This window comes from Scylla paramamosain, chromosome 23 (assembly GCF_035594125.1).
Source record: "Scylla paramamosain isolate STU-SP2022 chromosome 23, ASM3559412v1, whole genome shotgun sequence".
Lineage (NCBI taxonomy): Eukaryota > Metazoa > Arthropoda > Malacostraca > Decapoda > Portunidae > Scylla > Scylla paramamosain.
In genome coordinates, this window is record NC_087173.1 from 20,547,723 (window position 1) to 20,575,222 (window position 27,500).

Below are 27,500 nucleotides of genomic sequence, written 5' to 3' on the forward strand. Positions count from 1 at the left end.
CTGGTGTTACTAAATTAAAGTTATACGTGTTATGTTGTGGTTGGCAGTAGCAATGTTAATAGCTGAGTGTGTTATGCAGGCAATTAGTTAAGCTCGCAATATTCTGTGCTCAAATTACTTATATTTTTATGAGGTAAAGTTTTAAATTCATCGATAAAAAAGACAAGTAGGTGAGTGTTCTGTGTGCGTGTGTGTGTGTGTGTGTGTGTGTGTGTGTGTGTGTGTGTGTGTGTGTGTGTGTGTGTGTGTGTGTGTGTGTGTGTGTCCTCCCAGATCTCAACCTTTGACCCCTTGAGAGGTAAATGTATTTTTAAAAGGCTTGGGAAGGGCAGATGTGGAAGGGGATGGGGAGGGGGAGGAGGGAAGCTGTGTGTGTGTGTGTGTGTGTGTGTGTGTGTGTGTGTGTGTGTGTGTGTGTGTGTGTGTGTGTGTGTGTGTGTGTGTGTGTGTGTGTGTGTGTGTGTGTGTGTGTGTGTGTGTGTGTGTGTGTGTTTGTTTGTCTGTGTGCCTGTGTGTCTGCCTGTCTGTCTGTCTATCTGTCCGTCTCTCTCTCTCTCTCTCTCTCTCTCTCTCTCTCTCTCTCTCTCTCTCTCTCTCTCTCTCTCTCTCTCTCTCTCTCTCTCTCTCTCTCTCTCTCTCTCTCTCTCTCTCTCTCCCTTTCATCCTCTTTTATTCTTTAAATTCCTTTGTTCTTTATTTCTTCATTGGTCCATTCTCACTTTTTTCTTATTTCTTATTTTTTCTCCATCTTTCTTCCTCTTCCCCATTCTTATTCTCGTTTTTCACTCCTTCCCCTTTTGCTCCTCCATCCTCACTTCCTCTCCTTGTTGTTCCCCTCCCTTTTATTTATTATTGTCTCCTCTCCCTCTTCCCCTCACTCTCTCTCTCTCTCTCTCTCTCTCTCTCTCTCTCTCTCTCTCTCTCTCTCTCTCTCTCTCTCTCTCTCTCTCTCTCTCTCTCTCTCTCTCTCTCTCTCTCTCTCTCTGTCTATGTATCTATTTTATTATCCCAGTCTATCTATCTATCTATTTTATTATCCCAGTCTATCTATCTATCTATCTATCTAACTGCCTACCTACTATTTATCTGTCTGTCTATCTATCTATCTAGCTATCTATCCATCTATCTATCTATCTATCTAACCATCCATCAATCTGTCTCGATCTATCTTTCTCTCACCTTCGTCCTGTCTTTCCAAGTAGGTCATGGCATCCTTATTGAACAGATATAACACAACACAAACTTTCCTCCCGCTCCAACAGTATGAAGTATTTGTCCAACTTTCCTTGTTATCTTACTTTCACTATAGTTAGTCCACAAGAGTTACCGGGATCTTGAGGAGTGGTGTCTTATAATATTTCAGCTTTCGTAACAGGCACAAGAGAGACACACACACACACACACACACACACACACACACACACACACACACACACACACACACACACACACACACACACACACACACAGTCTCTCTCTCTCTCTCTCTCTCTCTCTCTCTCTCTCTCTCTCTCTCTCTCTCTCTCTCTCTCTCTCTCTCTCTCTCTCTCTCTCTCTCTCTCTCTCTCTCTCTCTTTCCATTCATTTCAAACAGCATTTTTTTTTTAATCCATCGTTTGAATTCATTGTATTTGCTATTTTTTCGGCTATTCTACCATTTAATTTCACTACAGGTACTATATTTTCACAACTGTATATTTGATTTGACTGGTGACACTAGTCTTTTTAACTGCTGTATCGTTTGTTTCAGCGGAAGCACTAATTTCTGAACCATCTTATCCTTTAATCACTTCTGCCATTACTTTTTTTTTTATCTAAAGTATCAGTTAATTTCGCTACAAACGCTAATTTTACAACAATATTTTCTTGAATCCTTGTGAGCCACATCGTCCTTGCTTTCCCTGTCGTGTAGTGTGCCAGACCTCTTGTCGCTGATGTTTTATACTGGGACTGCCACGATGGCCTGATGGCTTCTTGTAGCTTCCCTTGCCTTCTTGTTTTCTTATATCTTTGTCCAGCTCGGCAGTTTCTTGAGCAACATCAAGGAACACACTTTTTTTATTGTAACTTGAAGCCCCTGACCAAATATATATCCTAACAATATTAATTTGTGCGTATTCCTAGCGCTTGTCTTTCATCCATATGAGGTTGTTGATGCTAGGCAGACATGTTTTATACAGTATTATGCTTTTGTCCCGCTCATCAGTCACTTTTATCAATACCAAGCAGCAGCAACTTGTGACGTGAAGGTTTTGACCAGATATATTCTCAACGACGTTTCTGTTCTTGCATTCCTAGCACTTCTCTTCAATTCATATTAGATTCATGTTAGATAGCCATGTTTTAATACACGTGCACGCCCGATGGGTTCTTACAGTTTCCCTTATTATCTTGTGTTTTTATGTTTTGTTTTTCTCTTCGTTGAAAGTGAACCCTCGACGTGAAGCCTTGAGTGATGCCGCGCTGTTCCTCCTCCTGCCTCGTGTTTCATCTCGTAGCAAATAGTAAACTTTTACGTTGATCTCTCGTAAGCTTTTCTAAGTCTTCTGTCTTGACCTCAGTAACCTTCCCCCGCCTGGCACTCACTCCTCACCACTCCTCATAGCTCCTCTCTAACCTGCCCACGCCCTTACACTCCATCTTTATCACACACGCCTCTTTCCTTCTTTAGTACTCCTAATAACTCCTCCCTAAGCTGCACACGCCCTCACAACTCGGAGATCCTTGCTATCCTTCACAGACCACCCCTAGCCCTCACACACCTTTCCAGTGCCCTTACAGATCCTCCCCAACCCTCACAAACTGTCCTTAACCCTGACACACCCTACTACCCGTCACACACCCTCCATTCACCCTCACTCACTCTCCCTAATTACTCCAGCCTTGCAGCAACACATCACCAATACATGCTCAATACAGCGTCGCCTCTCCTTCGCCTCTCGCCGCCCGTGTATCGGTAAGCGAACACCTGCCGTCTGCCGGTGCAACGCTACCGCTAATCGTTCTTTGTCGAGAGGAAGCATCTCTCTCTCTCTCTCTCTCTCTCTCTCTCTCTCTCTCTCTCTCTCTCTCTCTCTCTCGGGACCTAACAAGCCCTCATATGAACGAGCCACTTTGCTAATTATCCATAACCACCGCTAAACACTCGGGTAATTACACACAGTTAATGGTTCATAAGTCTGCCGCCCGGAGCAGTGTTGTCGCCTAATTAGTTCACAAGCTTGGCTGTAAAAGGCGGCATCACACATTCTAGTAATAACATGTGTCACTCATAGCTGGCATGGGAATCTCTCATCTTTATTTAGTCAGCAAAGATTATACGAGAAATTTTATATTGCGCTTGTTTCTACTGTCGCCAGCTTCCTGTCTTTGTGCAGCGAGGATGTACGATGATTGCTGGGCTACATGCGGCCATTACGCCACGAAGGCCGCTGTAATAAGTAGTACTGTCCCTTGTGTCTGTAAGAGTAGTTTGTAGACACACACACACACACACACACACACACACACACACACACACACACACACACACACACACACACACACAATTATCTTCCAACTTTGGCTAATCATTCTGGCTTTTTTCTTTAGGGACCGGGAACCCTTTTTTTTTTTCTCTCTCTCTCTCTTTTGTTGCCCTAGGCCAGTGCCCTTTTTACATGAAACACACACACATACACACACACACACACACACACACACACACACACACACACACACACACACACACACACACACCTGAGCATGTAGAGAATCTTGCCGTCTGGGTTGAGTCTGACGAGCACGTTGGGCACAGTCACGAACTGGAACTCGGCAAGCTTGGCGTTGGGGAAGTACACCTCGGGCTTCCAAATCGCCTTCACCAGGTTGGGGTCGTTGAGGTCCAGCGGCCGCGTGATGTCTGGGTGCCGCAGCCGCTCGTCCTCCCACTCCTGCCGCAGGTATAGGTCCACCTGGTAGTCCTGCGGGGAGGGACACAGGGGGTGTTAGGACGCGGGGTGAGGGATGGAGCAGTACAGGGGATCAGAAAATGTCCTTAGAGTAGGCTGCGGAAAGTGCCTGCTGCTCCCGGAGAGTGCCGCGGCCAGCGGGGAGGACAGTGCCCGCGGGGAGGACAGTGGCATCGGGCGGGGGACGCAGTACCGAAAGCTGACGCACTAATCAGTGATACACTTTTTTACTTCCCTAATGAATGGCATATACGCTGTGCGTCATTGCTATCAAAAGCGTGACGCACACACCTGTAAACCTGCGACAGCTCCCAAACATGCCACCAAACAGTATTGCTGTAAAACAAACAAACAGTAGCAGCACATCGTGTTCGAATACATGCTTTCACTCACTGCCTTGTTTTGCAAATAGAAAAAAGAGAGTTTACATTTCCACTCAACGTGGGTGTGTGATGAACCGTCCCGAGGCATCCTTCCCTCCCCTCCCTCTCCCGCCCCATACTGTAATTACGGCAGTGTGATGGGGAGAGCAGTGAGAGCAGTGAGGGCAGTGAGGGCTGGCCACACTTTGCTGTGCACACGCTGGTACACATCCCGTCACGCCGCGAGACGCGCCACTCTGTCACCTCCATCAGCTCCCTGCAGTGCTCATAGCAGGGGATCCGTGGCGGCGCTGTTACTGCCGCCAGCCATCAAGGCACCTCACGGCACCTCACGCCAGGCAAACACCAGCCTGGCGGCGTGTGGGGTGATAACCAGCAGAAGTCAGGCACGCTGCCCTCCTGCCATAGGTCTTGGGAAAGACTGACGACGTGGCACGCTGCGGCACGTTTTCGGGTTCAAGCTTGATAAAATTATGTAAAAATGAATAAATAAATAAATAAATGGATAGGAAGAAATTTGTTCTCAAATGGAGAGGTAGGTTAACGGAATAGATTCAATAAGCAGGTTGTTTTAAAAGGAGATAAGACAAATTTATGGAGAGGGATGAAAGAGGTCAGTTTTATATATTAAATTTCGTCTCACCGTGTGCTCGGGACAGAAAGAGAGAGAGAGAGAGAGAGAGAGAGAGAGAGAGAGAGAGAGAGAGAGAGAGAGAGAAAATCAGACAGACAGACAGACTGACACCCCGCAACCAGACACCGCACAGCCATGCAAGGAACACCGCACCATTCTGCAGTAAGATTGAATTATAAGCGGGGTTGGAGGAGCGAGGGGACGCGGCTTTGATGTTTGGCGAGTTCCCACGCAATGAAAGGAAGGCATTTTGTGGACTCTTAAGTGACTCAATAGAAAAAGATAATAACAATAATGATAAGGAAATAAACTACAATTCAGTGGATATAACTACTCAGCAGAACAGCTTTCCTTATACAACAAACAACGGCAGTAGAAATAACAACAACAACAACAACAACAGCAACAACAACAACAACAACAACAGCACAGTAGTACAGTTTGTTTCCAGACATTTTACTAAACGACTGTTCTTGCTGAAGACTTGCACAACATGAACTTGAACCACATTGAGGATGAAGCGACTCAGCGTTCACGAGCGTGGATGTTTGGAAGTGAAATTTAGCGCACGCTCAGACCAAGAAAAGAAACCATTTCCTGCCTCCAACATGTCGTCAACTCTCGCATTTTCTGATTTTCTAACATAAACAACAGATTGGAAGTTGCAGTGAATCTTACAATCAGATTACTAGTGCGTGTGTGTGTGTGTGTGTGTGTGTGTGTGTGTGTGTGTGTGTGTGTGTGTATTATTTTAATTTTCATGAATTTTACATACGTTGGTAAGGTGAAGCAGAGCGGAAGACGTAAAATAAATGTGAAGTGAGGAGTAAGAAGAAATTCGGCGCACCCTCACTTAGGCCTCCTGACACCGCCCAAACACACGCACATGAAAGATAAAGTTCATATATTCTTACATTGCATTGTTAGTAATGTGCATGCCAGTATATGTTTCTTCCTAACAGATATTATGTTTTGAGCCAATGAAGTGCGTCTTTGCTGCCAATGTCAGCGTGGAACTGAAGTGGTGAAAGGCCAAGGCACATTTTTTACCTTGCCTCAAAATAGTGAAAATGTTGTGTGTTTGTACAAATAAAAGCCAGCACACACACACACACACACACACACACACACACACACACACACACACACACACACACACACACACACACACACACACATATCAGGTGTGAAATATACGAAACCTGCATTTTTGACCCACGCAAAAGACACATACACACACACACACTCTCTCTCTCTCTCTCTCTCTCTCTCTCTCTCTCTCTCTCTCTCTCTCTCTCTCTCTCTCTCTCTCTCTCTCTCTCTCTCTCTCTCTCTCTCTCCCCTCCAGTGTGTCTATGGTACCATATACCTGCTGATAAAAGGAAGTCCTTGACACTTAGACGTCAGACCTAAAAGGGGACGGGGTGGTAAAACTTGGCTGCAGGCAGGTTCTGAGATCAATTCTCCGAGAGTACTTTACCAAGTGACCTGCCACCGAACATACTCTTATGGTATTATGTCCTTACCAGCTGGAGTATCTCTGCTTCAGTACCATATGACTGTAAGCCTGTTTGACCACCACTTCAGACTATGCTGACGTTATGTTTTGTTTTAAGGAACCCAAATATTCTGCCTCCTGACTCACCCAGCTATGCAGATTACTTGCTTTGGCTGCCACACTCAGCTATGCATGATCTCTGTTGCTACATTCGCCTCCAACATTCCTCGCACATTGATAAGTATACAAATAGAAAAATAACAGTGTTGCCGGCTCACTTTTGCTTCCCTACACTAACAATACGGTCTCCCCTCAACGCTGGCTTGTCCCTACACTATCATGTGCAGCGAAGGGCTTGTCTTAAATCATGTTGGGAGGGACTCCCCTCGCACGACAGAGGCGTGAAGGAGGCGGAGTGAGTGAGTGGCGGTGATGGGAATGAAATGGTGGTGATAACTGTGGTGGTGATGGTGGTGGTGATGGTGGTGGTGATGGTAGTGGTGATGATGGTGGTGCTCGCTTCATCATAAGTAATGGCATATGTGTGTATGAGAGAGAGAGAGAGAGAGAGAGAGAGAGAGAGAGAGAGAGAGAGAGAGAGAGAGAGAGAGAGAGAGAGAGAGAGAGAGAGAGAGAGAGAGAGAGAGAGAGAGAGAGAGAGAGAGAGAGAGAGAGAGAGACTATAAGATCCTTTTATGTAAGACAGAATTTGGCCACAGGCAATAAAAAAAAATAGAAAAAGGTCCACTAAAGCTCAAAAAAAAAAAAATACGGAAGCTACAGAGAGAGAGAGAGAGAGAGAGAGAGAGAGAGAGAGAGAGAGAGAGAGAGAGAGAGAGAGAGAGAGAGAGAGAAAGGGGCGCACTTAACATGTACAGTCCCCTAAGAAGTGACGTCACCAAGTCAAGTGAGTTTAATGTGTAGGAAAAAAATAAAAAATAAATAAATCAACATATGGACTCGTGAACTGCTCTACATTAAGATTCAAGACTAAGAAGACTAAGACTCGGGAGAACTGAAGAACTGGGTAACTAACAGGTCTTCCTTCTGCTGCTGTTGTCTGGAGTCACCACACTGGATCAGCTTTCTCAAATCTGTTCTTTTCATCTCCATCCTTCCTGTAGTTACTTACAAAGATTTCACACCTTGCCTTTAGTGCTGTGAATTATTGCATACCTCAGTGAAAGGCTTGAAAGATCTCCTCCTCCTCCTCCTCCTCCTCCTCCAGACAGATAGATTCATTTCCAGCATGTCTACACGTCTTTTGTAAATATGTCTTAGTTTTCTCAGAGTTTCCAGAGCGTGTCAAGTACCGGACGCTTGCTTGTTGGTCCTCACTCCTGGAAACACTGCACTATATAATTCATTAGGGAGATAAGAGAGGATAAGAAGATAAGTTTTGATTTGGGTGCACTGGAATGAAATGACAGCCGATAGAGATAAGAGAGGAGAGAAAGATAGGTGAATAAATAAATAGAAATAAATGAATCAAGAGAGAGAGAGAGAGAGAGAGAGAGAGAGAGAGAGAGAGAGAGAGAGAGAGAGAGAGAGAGAGAGAGAGAGAGATTGAAACATATAATTCTTGTGCTCTTGAGTAATGAATCTTCTCTCTCTCTCTCTCTCTCTCTCTCTCTCTCTCTCTCTCTCTCTCTCTCTCTCTCTCTCTCTCTCTCTCTCTCTCTTTCATTATCGTTATTTCCACTTGAGATTAGAGCCACAAAATTTTCCCCTTTATAATTTTTCTCCACACCTCTATTTTTTTCCCCTTCTTCTTTTCCCTTCTTGGCGTCTTGATGTTGTTTTTTTCTTTCTTCTTTTGTCTTCCTTCTTGTCTCGTCTTTTCTCTGCCTTCGCTTGCCTTTATTGTTTCTCACCCTTCAGTCCTCGTTCCTCGTTACTCATGCGGTATAGACTCTCTCTCTCTCTCTCTCTCTCTCTCTCTCTCTCTCTCTCTCTCTCTCTCTCTCTCATTTGGAAGATTAAACAGCTGACAGAAAAAATGAGAGCTAGAAAGAAAGAAAATGTGTCTCAGCTTTGCAAATGGAGAGAAAAAAAGAAATGATAAGAGAGAGAGAGAGAGAGAGAGAGAGAGAGAGAGAGAGAGAGAGAGAGAGAGAGAGAGAGAGAGAGAGAGAGAGAGAGAGAGAGAGAGAGAGAGACGCAAAGGGATGAGTAATGGAAGAAGATGGGGAGAAGAGGAGAAGGAGGAGGAGGAGGAGGAGGGGACGTCGGAATGGTGAGTCCTAGTTTTGCTTCTTTAGGTCATTTCCTCCTCCTCCTCCTCCTCCTCCTCCTCCTCCTCCTCCTCCTCCTCCTCCTCTTTCTCCTCCTCCTCCTCCTCCTCCTTAGAAATCAAAAAAAGCTAGTCAAGTAATTTCTTAGTAATCTTTTATCTTTATGAGAGAGAGAGAGAGAGAGAGAGAGAGAGAGAGAGAGAGAGAGAGAGAGAGAGAGAGAGAGAGAGAGAGAGAGAGAGAGAGAGAGAGAGAGAGATTAAAGAGAACACACCCTCCTTCAGTAGACGTCTCCACATTGGCAAATATTTACAAGACAAAAAAGAGGAAAAAAGAAAATACCTTGGGTTATATTCTTACAGAGAGAGAGAGAGAGAGAGAGAGAGAGAGAGAGAGAGAGAGAGAGAGAGAGAGAGAGAGAGAGAGAGAGAGAGAGAGAGGGAGAGGAAAGGGGAAGAGAGTGGAGTGGATGTGAGAGATTAAGGGTGAGGAAGAGAGGTGGAGAGAGAGAAGACACGCAGTGATGGAGAGGGAGAGGGAGAGGAGGGAAGCCGGGAGGAGCACGAAGGAGAGGAAGGGAAGAGATCAAATGGTAGAAGGGAGGAGGAGGAGGAGGAGGAGGAGGAGGAGGAGGAGGAGAAGGATGAGGATGAGGATGAGGAGGAGGAGGAGGAGGAGGAGGAGGAGGAAAGGGTGAAGGAAAGGAAGATATGTGAGGTCTGGCGGGAATGTGGACACTTTGGAGATAGGGAAGGAGAGGAGGAGGAGGAGGAGGAGGAGGAGGAGGAGGAGGAGGAGGAGGAGGAGGAGGAGGAGGAGGAGGAGGAGGAATGGAGAAGGGGATGAAAGGTCAGGAAAAGCTGAAAGATGGAGAGAAAAAGTAAAAAAGAATAGAAAGAAAAAGAGAAAAAATAAAGAGGAAGAGGAGGAGGAGGAGGAGAGAGAGGAGAAGTGACCCACTGGAGACTTTGATATGTGACGGGGAGAGAGAGAGAGAGAGAGAGAGAGAGAGAGAGAGAGAGAGAGAGAGAGAGAGAGAGTATATACAGACCCGGTAATCTCGAAGCATGCAAAATTGAATCATAAACTTAATCAGGAATTTTCATGCATAATGAAGAGTGTGGGCGGGGCTAAATCCATCAGCAGGAGCGTCCCAGTGACTCGAGCAGGGGAAAGCAAACCTCGGTGCAGGAATAATATCAATAACGCACCACCGCCATTACCTTCCTCCTTGATTAAGAGCAACAGACGTTCACAGCTGCCGGGATCTGAGGAAGCTAATCTCTCATGGACGTAGAGGAAGGCTTAATTAGCTGAGTTGCGATAAAATTATTAGGTTTTTCAGAGAGAGAGAGAGAGAGGATAAGGATGTGTACTGAAACCTTTCCATTAATGCAAAGTTATCTATTAAAAGTCACGCATACCCCTTCCCCTCCTTTCCTCCCTTTCTTCCCCTTCCTTCTTTCCTTCCCTTCCTTCCCTTCTTTCTCTTCCCTACCTTTCCTCTCTTCCCTTCCCTCCTTCCCTCCCTTCCTCCCATTTACTTTTTATCTTCCCTCCTTACCTTCTCTTTCCTCCTTCCCTTCTCTACCTTCCCTTCCTTTCATACTTCTCCCCTCCTTTTCCTCCCTTCCCTCCCCTCTCTTCCTTCCCTCCCATCTCTCTCTCCCTGCTTCCCTCTCCTGTCACTCTCCCGCTCCTTTCATTCCTTAACCTCTTCACCTTCTTAGAGAGAGAGAGAGAGAGAGAGAGAGAGAGAGAGAGAGAGAGAGAGAGAGAGAGAGAGCAAACCTTACTGCCCTCTATCCTCAAAACCTATACATAGAAAGAAGAAAAATAAAAATAAAGAAAGAAGAGAAAAAAAAGATTTGAATATAAAGGAGTTTGGTAGAGAAAGTTCTTAGGTACGGGTTGGGTTTGGGTCCAGGCGGGGGTCGTGTTGTGGAGTGATGGGCGTCAGGCTGCGAGAGAGAGAGAGAGAGAGAGAGAGAGAGAGAGAGAGAGAGAGAGAGAGAGAGAGAGAGAGAGAGAGAGAGAGAGAGGGGGGGGGGACTGGACCTACCTAGCTGTTCCCAAGCGGGCAGTAAATCTCGTGTTGACTACTGAGGTGAGGAGAGAGAGAGAGAGAGAGAGAGAGAGAGAGAGAGAGAGAGAGAGAGAGAGAGAGAGAGATGGTTGTTTGACGTCGGAATGAAAACAAAGACAAATGAAAAACGGAGTTGAATGGAAAGCGAAAAAGAAAACACACAAAAAATGATAAATAACGGAAGAACAGTAAAAGGTGATAAACAAGGGAATGGAGAAACAGTATGATAAACAAGAAAAGGGAGACAAAAGATGATAAACAAAGGAAGAGAAGAAAAACTAATAACTAAGGAAGGAAGAAAAAAAACAAGGAAAGAGAAAGAAAAAAAAAGATGAGAAGGAAGAGAAAAGATAAACAGCAAAAGAGACAAAACAAATAAACAAGAAAAGGAAAACAGAACCGATAAACAAAAGAAAGAAGAGGAAGAAAACAAACCGACAAAAAGAAGTAAAGAAAGAAGAAAAGAGAGAGAGAGAAAAAAAAACACGACACTTCCCGAGAATCGAAAAAGAGAGAGAGAGAGAGAGAGAGAGAGAGAGAGAGAGAGAGAGAGAGAGAGAGAGAGAGAGAGAGAGAGAGAGAGAGAGAGAGAGAGAGAGTGTGTGTATGTGAAATGAATCAAAATAATGTATAATACAATGGTACTTAGTGTCACGGAAGGAAAGAAATATACTCCCTGTTTCTTTCCCCGGGCAAAAATGAAAGGAGCGGCCAGTTGGAGGCTTTCGGAAAATACCTTGAAATTATGGGAAGAAATGTTTTACTCTTATTTATTGATGCTTTCCTTCGGGTGGGTTGAGAGAGAGAGAGAGAGAGAGAGAGAGAGAGAGAGAGAGAGAGAGAGAGAGAGAGAGAGAGAGAGAAGGTCGTGGTGGTGGTCTGTCTCCCTCCCTGTCTGTCTGTCTGTTTGTCTGTCCATCTTTATTATTTTTTTTTCGTAAATATTTCGAGTCTATACCGCCTGTAGGTTTGTTCGATCTATACTGCGCTGGCCACACACACACACACACACACACACACACACTCTCTCTCTCTCTCTCTCTCTCTCTCTCTCTCTCTCTCTCTCTCTCTCTCTCTCTCTCTCTCTCTCTCAGATGTTCGTCTTGGCAAGGAATTTATCTTCATATCAGTGTATTAATCCTTGTCGTGCCTCTATCACTGTCTCTATTTTGCGCCTTTCTTTCTTTCTTTCTTTCTTTCTTTCTTTTTCTTTATTTTTTTCTGTCTGTCTGTTTCTTTGTTTCTTTCCTTCATTCTGTCTGTGTCTATATGTTTATTTATCTATCTGTCTTTTTATCTATTATTCTTTGTTGTTATTTATTTTCTATTTATCTACTTTTTTCTTCCTTTGTTTGTTTGTTTCTTCCTTCCTTTCTTGCTCTCTGTCTATCTATATCTATCTCTCTTTCTATCTTTTTTTATTTTTCATTCTTTTTTTCTATTTTTTTTTATTTCTTCGTTTGTTGCTTATTTGTTTATTTATCTATTTTGTTAGTTTGCTTTGTTTATTTCCTTCTGTCCATCTATCCTCCTTTCTTCCTTCCTTCCTTCCTTCCTTCCTTCCTTTTCTCACATTCCCATATCATCTCCCTTCTCATCCCTGCCTCTCCCTCCTCTGCAGTGTCCCTGTATACTCAGTCAGCCCTCTCGAGGCTCCCTCACCTTATCCTTCCCTTATCTCTTCATGCCCTCTTGAACCCCCTATGTCCTCCTCCGTTAGCGCACCCACACACACACACACACACACACACACACACACACACACACACACACACACACACACACACACACACACACACACACACACACACACACACACACACAAGCTTCCTTTTACTTTTTATATTCGTTACTTATTTTCCTTTTATTTCTCTTCCTTCCTCTTTCCGACACACACACACACACACACACACACACACACACACACACACAAATTTCTTCATTTCTTTCCTTCCCGTTTTTCTTCTTCACTATGATATATTTGGTCTTCTCCTCCCTCCTTCCTCCTTCCTCCATCCTCCTCCTCCTCCTCCTCCTCCTCCTCCTCCTCCTCCTCCTCCTCCTCCTCCTCCTTCTTCTCTGCACGTACAGTACATAAATATAACAGTTTAGTTTCACATTTCGTCGCTTTCGTAGACTGACACCTAACCTCTCGCCTGGAGGCCTCCCGTCTCTCTCTCTCTCTCTCTCTCTCTCTCTCTCTCTCTCTCTCTCTCTCTCTCTCTCTCTCTCTCTCTCGTCTAGACCTTCTTTACTCTGTTCAGTGTTACATTGAGAGAGAGAGAGAGAGAGAGAGAGAGAGAGAGAGAGAGAGAGAGAGAGAGAGAGAGAGAGAGAGAGAGAGAGAGAGAGAGAGAGAGAGAGAGAGAGAGAGAGAGAGAGGTAAGGCAAGATGTCGTGTTTGGTCAACTCTCGGCACAGAAAAAAACTTGGAAAATCAAACCAATTTGGGAGAGGGAGCAGGAATTTCCTTTTTCAGGTATTGCGTTGTGTCTCCCTTGCCTCCCTTGTCCTCTGGCGGTGGTGGTGGTGGTGGTGGTGTCGGTGGTACTCCTTGTCTTCTTCCTCTTCGTTGCTCAGTATCTGTATTTTTGTTTTTCTGTTGTTTTCATTATTGCCATTATTATTTTTTCTTCTTCCTCCACCTCCTCCTCCTCCTCCTCCTCGTCCTCTTTTTTTTTTCTTCTTCTTCTTTCAAATTTTTATTATCATTAGCATCGTTGTCATTGTCATTCTTTCTTCCTTCCCTTCATTTACTCTTTTTTCTTTCTCTTGTCCTACAAATCCATCTTCATCTCCTCCTCCTCCTCCTCCTCCTCCACCTCCTCCTCTCCTCTCCTCCCTTTCATTTCTTTCCTGTCTCATATATGTTTCTCTGTTGCTCTTTATTATGATCCTGCCAGTATAAACTCTCTCTCTCTCTCTCTCTCTCTCTCTCTCTCTCTCTCTCTCTCTCTCTCTCTCTCTCTCTCATATTTGTGTTTATTCATCCTGTGTTTGTTTGTTTGTCTTTCCTTCCTTCATTCTGCTTGTCGTTGCCTCTCATTTCCCTCCAACCTGTGAGAGAGAGAGAGAGAGAGAGAGAGAGAGAGAGAGAGAGAGAGAGAGGAGGGGAGGAGGAGGGGGTAGTGCGCGTACAGTATGTGTTCAGTTATTTTTTTCTCATATTTGGTTTCTTGACGTCCCCGTGTGACTGTCTATTTGTTTTTCCGTCTGTCCATCTGTCTGTCTCTGTGTCCGTCCGCCTGTCGCTTTTTCCTCCGTGCCGTCTTTTCAGAGAGCGTTGTGAGATAATAAAAAGCCAAACTCTATACATGGCAGCGAATGGAACTCCATCAAAGGCGTGTAGGGAGGGGACGGCTCGCCAAATGACTCTCTCTCTCTCTCTCTCTCTCTCTCTCTCTCTCTCTCTTCATATTCTGAAACACTTCTGCGCCACACCTCCATTACTTTCAGATATTCTAGTTGAAGTCACACAAGTTTTTAAGGGTATTTTTACGGTTTCAGTGACAGATTTACAAGGTTTTTACGTTGTTAACGTGATAAACACTCTTGGGAACCCGGCTAATCATCCCTGTGGCCTTGGAGATAGACGGCATCACAGAACAAACCGTTCTGCACGTTCTGTGTGTGTGTGTGTGTGTGTGTGTGTTTCGCTGTTAATATACGCACAGTGACCCGTGTGGCGTGACGTGTTGTGACGTATTGTTGTTGTGAGGGTGTGCTGTGTCGTGTGACGCCGAAATGTGTGAATTATATTTGAATTTTTGCGGCTCGGAAATTATATATATATATATATATATATATATATATATATATATATATATATATATATATATATATATATATATATATATATATATATATATATGTGTGTGTGTGTGTGTGTGTGTGTGCGCACAATGATCAATGAGTCACATTAGCTTCACGTGAGTGCACAGTGGCGTAATATCGTTTATAAATGTTGATGGTACTATAGTAGACTGCAGCGAGAGGCTGCGTAATGGAGGCGGGAGTGGCGGGGAGGCAGTGATACGAGGGAGAGGGAGAGAGAGGTGGGGAGAGTGGCTGTTCCGTCCAGCAGCTCCCCGCCATGTTCATTAGTACCTTCACTTACATTGCAATGGCGAAAATTACTTGATGTAAAATTAATGAAATGGTGGATATCACGCTCGTGCTGCATACAAGCACGAGACTCACATGTGATGGAGAAGGCTTCGCTGACCTTGCCGTAAACGTACAAAAAATGTGGGGGACGTGTCTAGCATGACTGTGATAGCATTCGAGTGTGTGGGAAAATTCGATATTTTCTAAGTCCAGCGACCTCTGCACCAGTCAAGAGTAAATACTGAAATGATTTTCTTTTGTTTATAACTGGGATTTGTGGGTAGCAGCATGTTAGGCTTTCATGGTATCAATACAGCTGATCCCTCCAATCACTCGCTGCCACTCGTGGGGCCATTCCTGAGGCTGCCAGTCACGACTTTCCACGGTAGGTTCAGTACACTTTTCATTTGTTTCAGAGACACATCAGTTATTCTGATAGAGGCTCAGTGTCATTTGTTAATAAGGCTACCCAGTGGAGGAAGGTGAAGCAAACAGTGCCAGTGTTCAGCAGGAAAAAAAGTTACTATGTGAGATATTTAGCATCAGTGATGGTCAAGATGTGATGTAGACGTAAGGAAGAGGTTCCACGTGTTTATTAAGGAAGCTGCCAAACTGTACCCACTTCCGTCGTCCTGAGAATCTCCACACAACACCAGTAAGGCATAATGGTATAATTTTTGAGATCCCTTGGTAGGTTAGGTTATGCTAGATTAGATTTGGTTATGTTATGTTAGGCTACATTAGGTTAGGTTATGCTAGGTTAAGTTAGATTAGGTTACGTTATGCTATGTTAGGTTAACGTCCTAGCGAGGGAGGTCCAGGGGCTAGGATAGGTTAGGGAAATAAGAAATGTTAAGGTAAATTCCCTTAGAATTTAGAAATATTAAGGTAAATTTCCTTAGATCTGAACGACCTTATTTCACTTATTTTTCAACGCCCCAAAATAAATCCCCGATTCCCCCACAGGCCCCGAAGCTTGTTGGGGAGGTGGGAAGGGCGGACTTACCAAGAAATAACGCACGCTGTTCGCCTCTAGTCCCTCTTTACTTGTGACTTTTGTGGTTGCCTCGCGGAGCGCAGCGTGACTTGTCTCCGCAGCTCGCCACTCCACCACCGTGACGCGTATCACCCGTGCAGCGTGAGGGGTTAGGAAATTACCGTGATTTTATGTGAAATTAGATAGGGTCACAAAAGGGACAGGCATTCCATTTGTGTTTGTGGTGTTTTGGTGAAGCTTAGGTAATGACAAGCGAGGTGTGGTGCGGTGGATATGTTATAGAAGGTTAGATACAACAGTAAACATTAAAATAAGTTTAGCTTAGGTGATTACAGGCGAGATGTGGTTCGATAGTTATGTTGTATGAAGATTAGACACCACGGCTACACTCACTAGTTCAGGTTAGGCGATGACAGGCGGAAGTGATCATACAGCTCTGTTTCTTGGATCAAATCGGGCACCACAGTTACATTTGGGATGGATTAGTACTACATGTGTATTGACAGGCGAGGTGTGGCTCCGTAGTTATGTTGCATGAAGATAAGACACAACAGTTAACATTTTCACTAGTGCTGCTTAGGTAATAACAAGCTAGATGTGAACCGATAGTTGTGCCGTATGAGAATAAGGTACTATGGTTACGTGTTGACTGATGCAGCATTGGTGATGACAGGCGAGGTGTGATGCGGTAGTTACGTGGGTCTGTTTCCTAACTAGTCTGTATACAATGTAGACGTGTGTTCTCTGTTACAGGGAACCGTGGCAGGCCGTCCTCGTGTGGCGCGGGTTGGCGTGTGGTATTGTGACGCAGTAGTTAAGTAATGAGTCGTGACAGGATGAGACGCGGTGTTGTGGGAGGGAGGAGAGGGAGGAGCAGAGAGTGGGGAGAGAGGATGTGCTGCGTGTGTCGTGCTACAGCTGACTGGCGCTGATTGCAACTCAAAACCATTTAATTTCGTGGCGTTAAGAGGACATAGGGTTGTGTTGTTAAACACATCAGGACTATTTTCAAGGGCCACAGAGATTATTAACATTCAGCTCAACAACTTAATTTAAAAAAAAAGACGCAGGGTCGTATTCTTAAACTCTGCTCCTTCATCAGAACTGTTCCAAGGCCACAGAGGTTATTTCTACTCAACCATTTAATTTCACGGTAAAAGAACACGGTCGTATTCTTACCCTGTTTTCTCATCACGACGATTTTCAAGTGGAACAGATTATTATTACGGTCCTCAATGGATGTATTCTCCTGTAAATGATGCAAGATTCCTGTTAAACTACCTCTAGAATCATGAAACACTTAAAAACCCCTGAATCCCTCCCCCCACACTCGATATAATGCACCGTCATGTCTCTTCAGAACGTGTAATGCAATGATTCGTGCGTCCTTCACAACCACGCAGGTGCTTCATTACGTGTGTTGCTTCATTACGGCGGACGGTGAGCAGGAGGAGCGGGAAGTCGAGACAGTGAAAGACCAGCAACAGTTTAAACATCAATGCCTGTTCACGAGTCCGTTTTAATCCTTGCTTGTTAATTCACTAGTAGCATTAATTTTGTCTCCTTATCTTATCCTTTCATTTTCTCTCCTCATGTGCAAGACCACTAACGGTTTAACTGTCCTCGCCTGTTTAACGAGTCCATTCAAACCCTTGCCACTTGCCACTGGTAAACTCAGGCGTCTTATTGCTTTCCCCTGTGTCTCCTTTCATTTGTCTATCACTTCTCCTCCCTTTCATCCTCCCTCCCACCACTTTGAATATCCTTGCTTGTTACTGAGTCCATTTAAAAATTCTTTCATACATCCTTAATAAACTTGCTGCTTACTCGTTTCCTTGCTTATCTCCTTTCATTTATTTTTCCTCCCTTTTATCTCTCTCTCTCTCTCTCTCTCTCTCTCTCTCTCTCTCTCTCTCTCTCTCTCTCTCTCTCTCTCTCTCTCTCTCTCTCTCTCTCTCTCTCTCTCTCTCTCTCTCTCTCTCTCTCATTACCATTACTCTCCCCATCTCCTCCTCCCCTAATTAGTGCTTCTCTCCTCACCATTGATTGCTTCCAATTCTCCCCACTTTCCCCGCCCGTCTATTCCACCCAATGTAGTGCAGAAGGTGGAGGGAATTTCCGCTGTTTTTTTTTTCTTTGGTTTTAGTTTTATTGCGTGATAAGGAAGGGGAGATGTCGGTCTTGTTCTTTCTGTGGTTATTCTCTCTCTCTCTCTCTCTCTCTCTCTCTCTCTCTCTCTCTCTCTCTCTCTCTCTCTCTCTCTCTCTCTCTCTCTCTCTCTATTATTTACATTATCACTACCACAATTGACCACCTTTTCTTCCTTTTTTCCTCTACACACACACACACACACACACACACACACACACGGAAAGGACCTATAGAAGCCAGGGGGGAGAGAGACACCAAGGGGAAAAATAATAATAAAAAAAAAACATAAATCTTCCTCTATTGAGATGAAACCAAGGAAGAAAAAGAGCAGGGCGTTGTAATATATGAGTACGCCTACCTGTCCACACCTGTAATTATCAAGGCAGGTGAATTTGCCTCGCGGTGAAAGAAGTAATGACGTGGGTATAACATTCCTCCCTCTCCCGCCGCCGCCGCCCGCCCTGGAATACTTAATTGGATGCAAGATTTAAGGGCAAGGTGTAGTGAAGATTGAGGTTTTTTTTTTTTTTTTTTCATATCTATTCATTCAGACTTCATCGTTGGGTTTTGTAGGTTAGAGTAAAAGAAATGGTGCGTTTTGTGGATTTGTGAGGCTGTGTGTGTGTGTGTGTGTGTGTGTGTGTGTGTGTGTGTGTGTGTGTGTGTGTGTGTGTGTGAGGAGCGGGATAGTGGAAGATATTAAAGTGCAATTATTTATGTCCTGGTTTAATTAATTGTTTGTCTGATGCAAGATTACCATTCGCTCCCTGACGCCGCCCCCCATTACTCACCAACCTACACACACACACACACACACACACACACACACACACACACCTGAACCTCCATTACGAGGCTCATATCGACCAATATCCAGGTAATAGTTCAATTTCACCTCTATAGGTCATCACATCACGCCCTCCCCCACTCTCTCTCTCTCTCTCTCTCTCTCTCTCTCTCTCTCTCTCTCTCTCTCTCTCTCTCTCTCTCTCTCTCAGTTTTTCGGTGTTTCTTACATCCGTCCCTTCTCTCTCTCTCTCTCTCTCTCTCTCTCTCTCTCTCTCTCTCTCTCTCTCTCTCTCTCTCTCTCTCCCGGTGATCCATACATTTTTCTCTCCTTTTCATCTCCCTTCCCTCTTCCTTCTGTCTTCTTTCACTCTCTCCCTTCCCTCCCTCCACCTGTCAGATCCTGTTTCCTCCACTCATTCCTCCTCCTCCTCCTCCACCTTTTTCTCTCCAACTTTCTTCGCCTTCTCCATTACTTCTCGTCATCCGTTCTCCTTCACTCCCTCCTTCCTTTCTTATTATTCTATTTTTTCCTCTTTTTCATCTCTTACCTTCGTCATTTTTCCTTTTTCCTTCTCGATAGGTATTATTAGGAGTGGACACACACACACACACACACACACACACACACACACACACACACACACACACACACACACACACACACACACACACACACACACACACACACACACACACACACACACACACACACATTGATTCCTGTCTCGTAAAATAGAGAAAAAAGTGAGAAGAGGAGAAGAAGAAGAAGAAGAAGAAGCAGAAGAAAAAAAATGTGTGTGTGTGTGTGTGTGTGTGTGTGTGTGTGTGTGTGTGTGTGTGTGTGTGTGTGTGTGTGTGTGTGTGTGTAAGGGCAAGTGAGGGAGACAGAGTGTGGAGGATACTGAAAGTGAGAGAGAGAGAGAGAGAGAGAGAGAGAGAGAGAGAGAGAGAGAGAGAGAGAGAGAGAGAGAGAGAGAGAGAGAGAGAGAGAGAAAGGAAGGAAGAAGGGACGGATGTAAGAAACCCCGAAAAATTGAGAGAGAGAGAGAGAGAGAGAGAGAGAGAGAGAGAGAGAGAGAGAGAGAGAGAGAGAGAGAGAGAGAGAGAGAGAGAGAGAGAGAGAGAGAGATTCTTTCCGTTTCCTTCCCCTCCCTCCATCATTCTCCATTCCAGAGTTTTTCTTTTCTTTCTCCTCATTATTCTTTTCTTCTTTTCCTGTCTTTCGTAATACAATCTTCACTGCTCCTTTTGTTTGGTATTTTTCTTATTCTCCTCCTCCTCCCCCTTCGCCTTCGTCTTCTTCCTCTTCTTCTTTGTATCCTTCTCGTGTCTCTCACTCCTCCTTTTCCTTATCTCCGCTCATTCATATTTTTTTTTCCTCTTTTCTGTTTTTCACTTCTTCCCCCTCCAATTCCTCTATTCATTTATTTTATGTGTAACGTATTATATATCTTTTCCTTCGTCCTCCTCTCCCATTAATCTATATCCCCATCACATCTCTTCCTCCTCCTCCTCCTCCTTCTCCTCTTGAACCTCCTCCTCCTCCTCCCTCATTTTTCTCCCTCCTTTTCCCTTCAAAATGGACGCGGCTACAGCTAACAAAGCAAATTTGGAATGTAAACAGAGGTCAATTTAGTACGTGAGGCTTAAGGGAAGTTGCAAGAAACCATCAGGCGGACACGTGGCAGTCACTGTGTGGAATGTGCGTAACTGGGAGACGTAGGATATGGGAGGCAATAAGACAGAAGACAAAGGGAGATGAGGAGATGGGGAGGCATTGTTACCAAATTAAAGAAAGTAGAACTGAATTGATGGATAGAGGAGCAGTGAGGATACAGGGAGCAAGGCGCGTGAAGGCAGAGGGAGGTCAGAAGGCACTGTTACCAAATTAAAGAAGAAAACAACAGCTGAACTTAAAAAAAAAAAGAAAGAAAGATGGGGAAAAAATACGAGCTGGAATATGGGAGGCAGTAAGGGGGGTGAGGAGAAAGGGAGAAAAGCAGGAAAGATCAACTAAACTTAAGAGATGGAGTGAAGGTACAGGGTGGAAATACTAGTAGGAAATGGAGCGTGAGAGAAAGGCAGCAGAGGACAGAGCGAGATAAGCAAGCACTGTTACCAAATTAGAGGAGGAAAGAAGATCAAATGAAGTTAAAAGAATGGCGAGGGAGTGGGGATACGAGATGGATATTGGTAGAAAATTTGTTAAGTAGGCAGTGAGGCACCTGAGGACACAGGGACATAAGGAGACACTGTTTAAAAAAATAATATACATAAAAGCCTTAGGAGAATTTAAGTAAAGGAAGTAGATACATGCAGCGATATTGTAAAAATAATACCATTTCTTCACTCTCCTCTCACCTCCCCTCTCTCGCTACCTGTCCTTCCTTCTCCCTTCCTCTCTACCGCCCTTCCCTTTCCATTTACCTGCACCTCTTCCCTCTGCTCTCCCCACTTACCCCTACCTCCCTACCTCTCCTCCCTCCCCTTGTTTCCTCCTTTCCTTCCATCTCTCAATGTCGAAGAAGGCTACGGGTCAATAAGTCGAGAGAGAGAGAGAGAGAGAGAGAGAGAGAGAGAGAGAGAGAGAGAGAGAGAGAGAGAGAGAGAGAGAGAGAGAGAGAGAGAGAGAGAGAGAGAGAGAGAGAGAGAGAGAGGACATACACGATCTCTCTCTCTCTCTCTCTCTCTCTCTCTCTCTCTCTCTCTCTCTCTCTCTCTCTCTCTCTCTCTCTCTCGACTTATTATAGAGAGAGACATATATTATAGAGAGAAAGAGAGAGAGAGGACATACACGATCTCTCTCTCTCTCTCTCTCTCTCTCTCTCTCTCTCTCTCTCTCTCTCTCTCTCTCTCTCTCTCTCTCTCTCTCTCTCTCTCAGGGCTACACCTTTGTTCCTAATGAGGCTTAATTAGGAGATTCTAAAGGTGTATTTCGCTGCTGCTGGTTAATTAATTGACTGAGCCTTACCTGTTGCTCTAGAGAGAGAGAGAGAGAGAGAGAGAGAGAGAGAGAAAAAAATAGAGAAAAAGAGAGAGAAAAAGAGAGAGAGAGAGAGAGAGAGAGAGAGAGAGAGAGAGAGAGAGAGAGAGAGAGAGAGAGAGAGAGAGAGAGAGAGAGAGAGTCCCCTGTTTCTCATCAACTTTTCTATCATTATTTTTTTTATACACCCGTTATCATATTTTCTCTTGTCACTTTTTTTTTTTTTCCGCTGTGCTTCTTGTTTACTTTTAATTTGGCGTCGATTCTTCTGTTATTTTGTTTTCCATGTTCTTTTCTTATCCTGCTTCCTTCCCCTCTGCGTTGTGTTCCCAGTTAGTATTGATTTTTTTTTCTTTTTTTAATTTCTCTCTCTCTCTCTCTCTCTCTCTCTCTCTCTCTCTCTCTCTCTCTCTCTCTCTCTCTCTCTCTCTCTCTCTCTCTCTCTCTCTCTCTCTCTCTCTCTCGTATACACACACACACACACACACACACACACACACACACACACACACACACACACACACACACACACACACACACACACACACACACACACACACACACACACACACACACACACACACACACACTCTCACTCACACACACACTCACACTCACAGTTATGCAACCCTTCCAACAGTTTCAAGTGTATCTTCTTCAGCTCGCATTGTCTTCTCTCCACCTTCAGATTTGTCATTCATCTGCCCTCAAGACGCTCACTCCCTCCCACGCAAAATGCTAATCACTTCTGAAATTCTTCGCTGTCTCTAACTTTCTACAAAGGCACAACTTTACCTTCACTCTTCCCCTGTCGGACGCAGCTGTGGATTCATTGCATAACGTAGTATCGGTAGTGTAGTATGAGAGAGAGAGAGAGAGAGAGAGAGAGAGAGAGAGAGAGAGAGAGAGAGCTAGCTTGTAAGTGTACGTGGGTATGTTGCCTTGGTTGACTCAGAGTCGTTAGTGTTTTGCCAACGACTTCAACTGCTTCAAAAGAGGAATATCAAGACGGCTGAGATATTAAACTGAACGCTCTTCCTTCTTGACTGTCTTACTCCTGTCTTTGAATGAACTTTTCCCGCTTTGTCGTGGTTGCCTCGAGTCGTCAATAGCCTGTCCGCGGCTTGAACTGTAGGAGGAGAATCAAGACATCTCGGAAACTAAACTAAACTACCTTCTCTCTTGACTGCCTTACTCCTCTCTTTGAATCTGGGTCTATTTTTTTGTTTTCTTTGTTTGGCTTGGTTGAGTCAGTGTTATTAATATTCTGCCTACGACTTGAACTGTGTCAGAGGAGAACTAACTTAGCTCTCCTACTCCTTTTTTTTTTTTTTTTCATCCCTTTGCTGATGTGACACAAGAGAATAAGAAATAGCTGAAGTTGATAGGTAAGGAAAAGGTGGAGAGGTGGAGTAAGTGGAGACAGTTTTGCCGGGCGTGGAAGACTTGATGGAATGCTAAATGTCTGGCCTCTTGTACCAATTAGAAAGGAAAGAGTGTGTGTGTAGTGTCGCCTGATTAATTTAATGTCTCAAGAATACATTATACTATCATTCTCTCTCTCTCTCTCTCTCTCTCTCTCTCTCTCTCTCTCTCTCTCTCTCTCTCTCTCTCTCTCTCTCTCTCTCTCTCTCTCTCGACAACTTCCACCTCTCTTCCCCTCTCTCTTTTCTTCTCCTTCCCTCGTTTCTCTCCGTGTGTTTCATCTTTGTCCACCCCTTCCTTCGTCTTTACCTCCCTTTTTTTCCTCTTCCCTCCTTCCTTCCTTCCTTCCTTCCTTTCTTGCGCGTGTTTTGTAAAGGGGCAGCCACGTGTAGGCCTATTGGATTCTTGAAGTTTGCCTTGTTTTTCTTATGTTCTTATCTTCCTTCTTCCATTACCTCCTTACCTACCTCCCTCTTTCCATCCTTTCATTCTTTCTTCCTTTCTATTCTTCCTCCCTCTCTTCCTCCTTCCTTCAGTCCATCCTTCCGTCCCATAAGCTTCTACCACACACTCCAAGTCGCCTGTAGTCTAATTTACATAGGAAGGTGCAAGGGAGGGGGACAGACAGCTGGTGGCCACGGTGAACTGTACCTCGCCTGCCTTGTTTTTTGTCTAATGTTTTCAAGGGACTGTGTATTCCAGCCATTTGTCTTCATTTTCTTCCTCTTTCGTTTCTTTTCCTTTTCTCTCTCTCTCTCTCTCTCTCTCTCTCTCTCTCTCTCTCTCTCTCTCTCTCTCTCTCTCTCTCTCTCTCTCTCTCTCTCTCTCTCTTAGCCATTTTCTTTTTCTTTATTCCTTCCGTCATTACTTTCTCACTCTTGAATTTTCTTCTTCGTTGTTGTTGTTTCTCTCTCTCTCTCTCTCTCTCTCTCTCTCTCTCTCTCTCTCTCTCTCTCTCTCTCTCTCTCATCTTTTTATTCTTTCCTTCTATCTTTCCTCTCTTCCTTATTCCATCTCGTTCATTCTCTCCCTTCCTTTCTTCCTTATTTTCTTCATTATTACATATATATATATTTCTGTCACTATTCCTTTCTCCCTCCTTCCTTTCTCCTCCCTTTTTCATATTTTCTTTCCTTTCTCCCTTGCTTTTTTCCCTTCCATTTACATTTCCCTCCCTGTCTCCTTTCCTACCCCACCCCCTTCCCACCACCTGCGTTCATTAATTAACTCTCTCTCTCTCTCTCTCTCTCTCTCTCTCTCTCTCTCTCTCTCTCTCTCTCTCTCTCTCTCTCTCTCTCTCTCTCTCTCTCTCTCTCTTTTCCTTCCATTCACGTATATTTTTCCCTCTCGCCCACCATTCATACCTCTCTCTCCCTCCTTCCTTCCCTTTCTTTCTCTCTCTCTCTCTCACGGCGGTAGGTAATTAAATAGAAGGGCATGTGTAGGTGTAAAGGAAGAGGAAGGTGGGTGGGGGGGGTTCCTGTCTCGCTATACTCGAACCCGGAGATGACAGGTAGACGGTGCTACCTTATCTTAGACGCCAACTCAACTGCAGAGGTGGTGTAGCTCTCTCTCTCTCTCTCTCTCTCTCTCTCTCTCTCTCTCTCTCTCTCTCTCTCTCTCTCTCTCTCTCTCTCTCTCTCTCTCTCTCTCTCTCTCTCTCGTATCAGAACAAAGACAGGAGTGACAGGGGAAAAGAAGGAGCTGGGAAAGGAAAGAATGGGAAGAATGACCGAGAATAGATGGTATAGAGAAAGAAAACGAAATGGTGTAAGAAGTGCGACTTTTACTTTTCTGCCCTGGAGTGGGACAGACAGGAGTGACAGGGGAAAGGAGGAAATTTGGACAGGAAAGAATCGAGAGAATGACGGTGAATAATTAGTATAACGAGAAAATGAGTGATATGTGTGGCTTTTTCTTTTCTTTTCTGTGTCTTGTACCAGGACAGAGACTAATAATAACTTGAGTGAGAAAATTAACGCCATGAGATTCGTGACTTCCTTTTTCTGTCTCTTGTATCAGAACAAAGGCAGGGGGAGTAGCAGGCAGAGGTAACTAGGAGGGAATTGAGGCGGATGAAGTGAAAGTGCATGAGATAATAACATGAGAGAAAACGAAGGATATGAAAGCCATGAATGACTGAGATGGACGGACGGGGTAGAAGGACAAAAAATAAATGAGATAGTAACTTAGAGAGAAAACAAAGGCCAGGAATGAGCACCAGCTGTAGGAAGTTAGCATCAGAAATCACTCCGGGCTGAAGATGGACACGACAGTTACTACCGCTTGGAAAAGATACCGACAGAAAGAGAAACCCATGAATCAAAACAAACACTACGGGAGAGGAGAGTGCTGAGGTTTTCTATGTTTACTAAAATAATTCCGATGTGAAGGTACAGAGAGAAAAATGTTTACAGAAAGAGAGGCGCTGATCTGCAGGGAGGAGAGGACGCCCAGGATTAAACACACTGCAACAGACTGCAACAGAGGAAAGCTTAGGTATTTTCTGCTTGCTAAAGAATTAACAGGTGTAAAGATTTGACAGGAAACTTGTACGGTGTGAAAGGTACTGACTTGTGGGAAGGAGAAAAGCCACAACGAAGAATACACTGAGTACGGACCACAGGACTGTAGGAGAGGAAAGCTGGCATTTTCTCTGCTTACTAAAGATATCAACTCATTCCAATATGAAGACAAGGGAAATTTGTGCAGTATGAAGATAATGATATTTGGAGGAGAAAATGCGGACAGGAATAAATACAAGCATACAGACAAAAAGAGAGGAAATTTGAGGTATTGTCTCTGCTTGCTACAGAATTCATTTGTGTGAAGCTAGAGGGGAAATTTGTACAGTATGAAGCGTAGCGAAGCGTGGGGACAAGAGGAAACCCCAGCAATAAATACACGAATACAGACAACATGGCGGAAATTTATGATATTTCCTCTGCTTGCTTAAGATTTTAATTAATTCCGATATGAAGAGACGGGGAAAGTTTTTACAGTATGAAAGAAAGTTATTTGTGAGGAGAAGAGAAAGTCTAGGGATAAATACACGAGTGCAGACTGCTGGGAGGGAAATATGAGGCATTTTCTGTTTGCCAAAGAATTAATTCCGGAGTGAAGACAGAAGGGAAATTTCTCTAATATCAAAAGTGGTAATTGATGAGGAGAGAAACTGGAAATGAATACGAGTAGAGACAATGCAGGAGAGGAAAGATACGCTGCTTTTTTCGGTGTATTCAGTAATGAATTTCGTGGTGGAGGGCAGGGTGGGGTGTTAGTGAGTGGAACATGTCGCTGTAAAGGGAGCAAACCAAACAGAACACGAGAACATAAGAACAGAACACAAAGGTTGGTGCAGGAAGACACATCAGACCTACACGTGGCAGTCCCTCTATAAAACACACTATTTACACTATCATCCTCATCCATAAGTTTGTCTACTATTCTTCTAGAGTTTCCTGTTGTCTTGGCTGGTCATGAATGGACGCAAATAGCAAGGGAAAGTAAATGTTCATATAATATTTTCATTATTAAAAAAAAAAAAAAAAATCGAATCCATTGCATAAAATATATTGATTGAAAAGGAGAAAACCAAGCTGACTGAAAATGAAAGAGTGAATGAACGAACACAGATAACAAGGCAAAATAATTGGGTGTGTGCTGTTTCTCTTTTTAGTTGAGCATTCTTTCTGATGAGTTCATTCCGCTACCAAAAGAGAGAGAGAGAAAAAAAAAGGGGGGGGGGGGAGCAGAGGGAAGGAAAGGAGCCGAAGGGAAGGAGAATGAGAGAGAGAGAGAGAGAGAGAGAGAGAGAGAGGAGAGAGAGAGAGAGAGAGACCTTTCAGGATTCCTTGTGGTCTCCCCTCACTCACTGTAACCGTTCATGACTCACTGTAACCTTCCCTGACTCACTGTAAACTCCCGGCATTCTCCGTGACTCGTCCCGTGACTCACCATAGTCGTGGGGTTGATGGATCCGAAGCTCCGGATGTAGAGTTCGCAGGTGACGTTGGTGGGCTCGTCTGTAGAAGAGAGTCAGTCAGTGGGCGAGTGGAGTGGTGACTGGGCGTGTGCTTTCTGCTCAAAACAACACAGTGACACAAGGGAAGCTGTAAGGAGCCATCAGTCCTACACGTGGCAGTCACTGTATGAAACATGCCTACTGATATCCACCTGTCTCATCCCCATCCGTATGTTTGCCTAATCTTCCTTTACATACAAACATAAGGGAAGCTGCAAGAAGCCACCAGGAGTACACGT

The 27,500-nt window shown here is 44.3% G+C and overlaps 1 protein-coding gene and 1 long non-coding RNA gene across 2 annotated transcripts in view; one reads left to right on the forward strand and one right to left on the reverse strand.

Moving 5' to 3' along the window:
- LOC135112380 (glycine receptor subunit alpha-2-like) overlaps positions 1-27,500 on the reverse strand; it is a 69,814-nt gene that overhangs the window by 23,232 nt on the left and 19,082 nt on the right. Inside the window, exons 4-5 of the mRNA XM_064026785.1 lie at positions 27,195-27,262; positions 3,739-3,962 (exon numbers count right to left, since the gene is read on the reverse strand). Of these exons, the coding sequence (XP_063882855.1) occupies positions 3,739-3,962; positions 27,195-27,262 (292 nt within the window). The remainder of the gene's footprint in view (positions 1-3,738; positions 3,963-27,194; positions 27,263-27,500) is intronic.
- The window catches only part of LOC135112385 (uncharacterized), a 40,906-nt gene continuing 28,699 nt past the window's right edge, over positions 15,294-27,500 (forward strand). The window contains exon 1 of the long non-coding RNA XR_010274313.1: positions 15,294-15,547. This is a non-coding gene — a long non-coding RNA (uncharacterized LOC135112385). The remainder of the gene's footprint in view (positions 15,548-27,500) is intronic.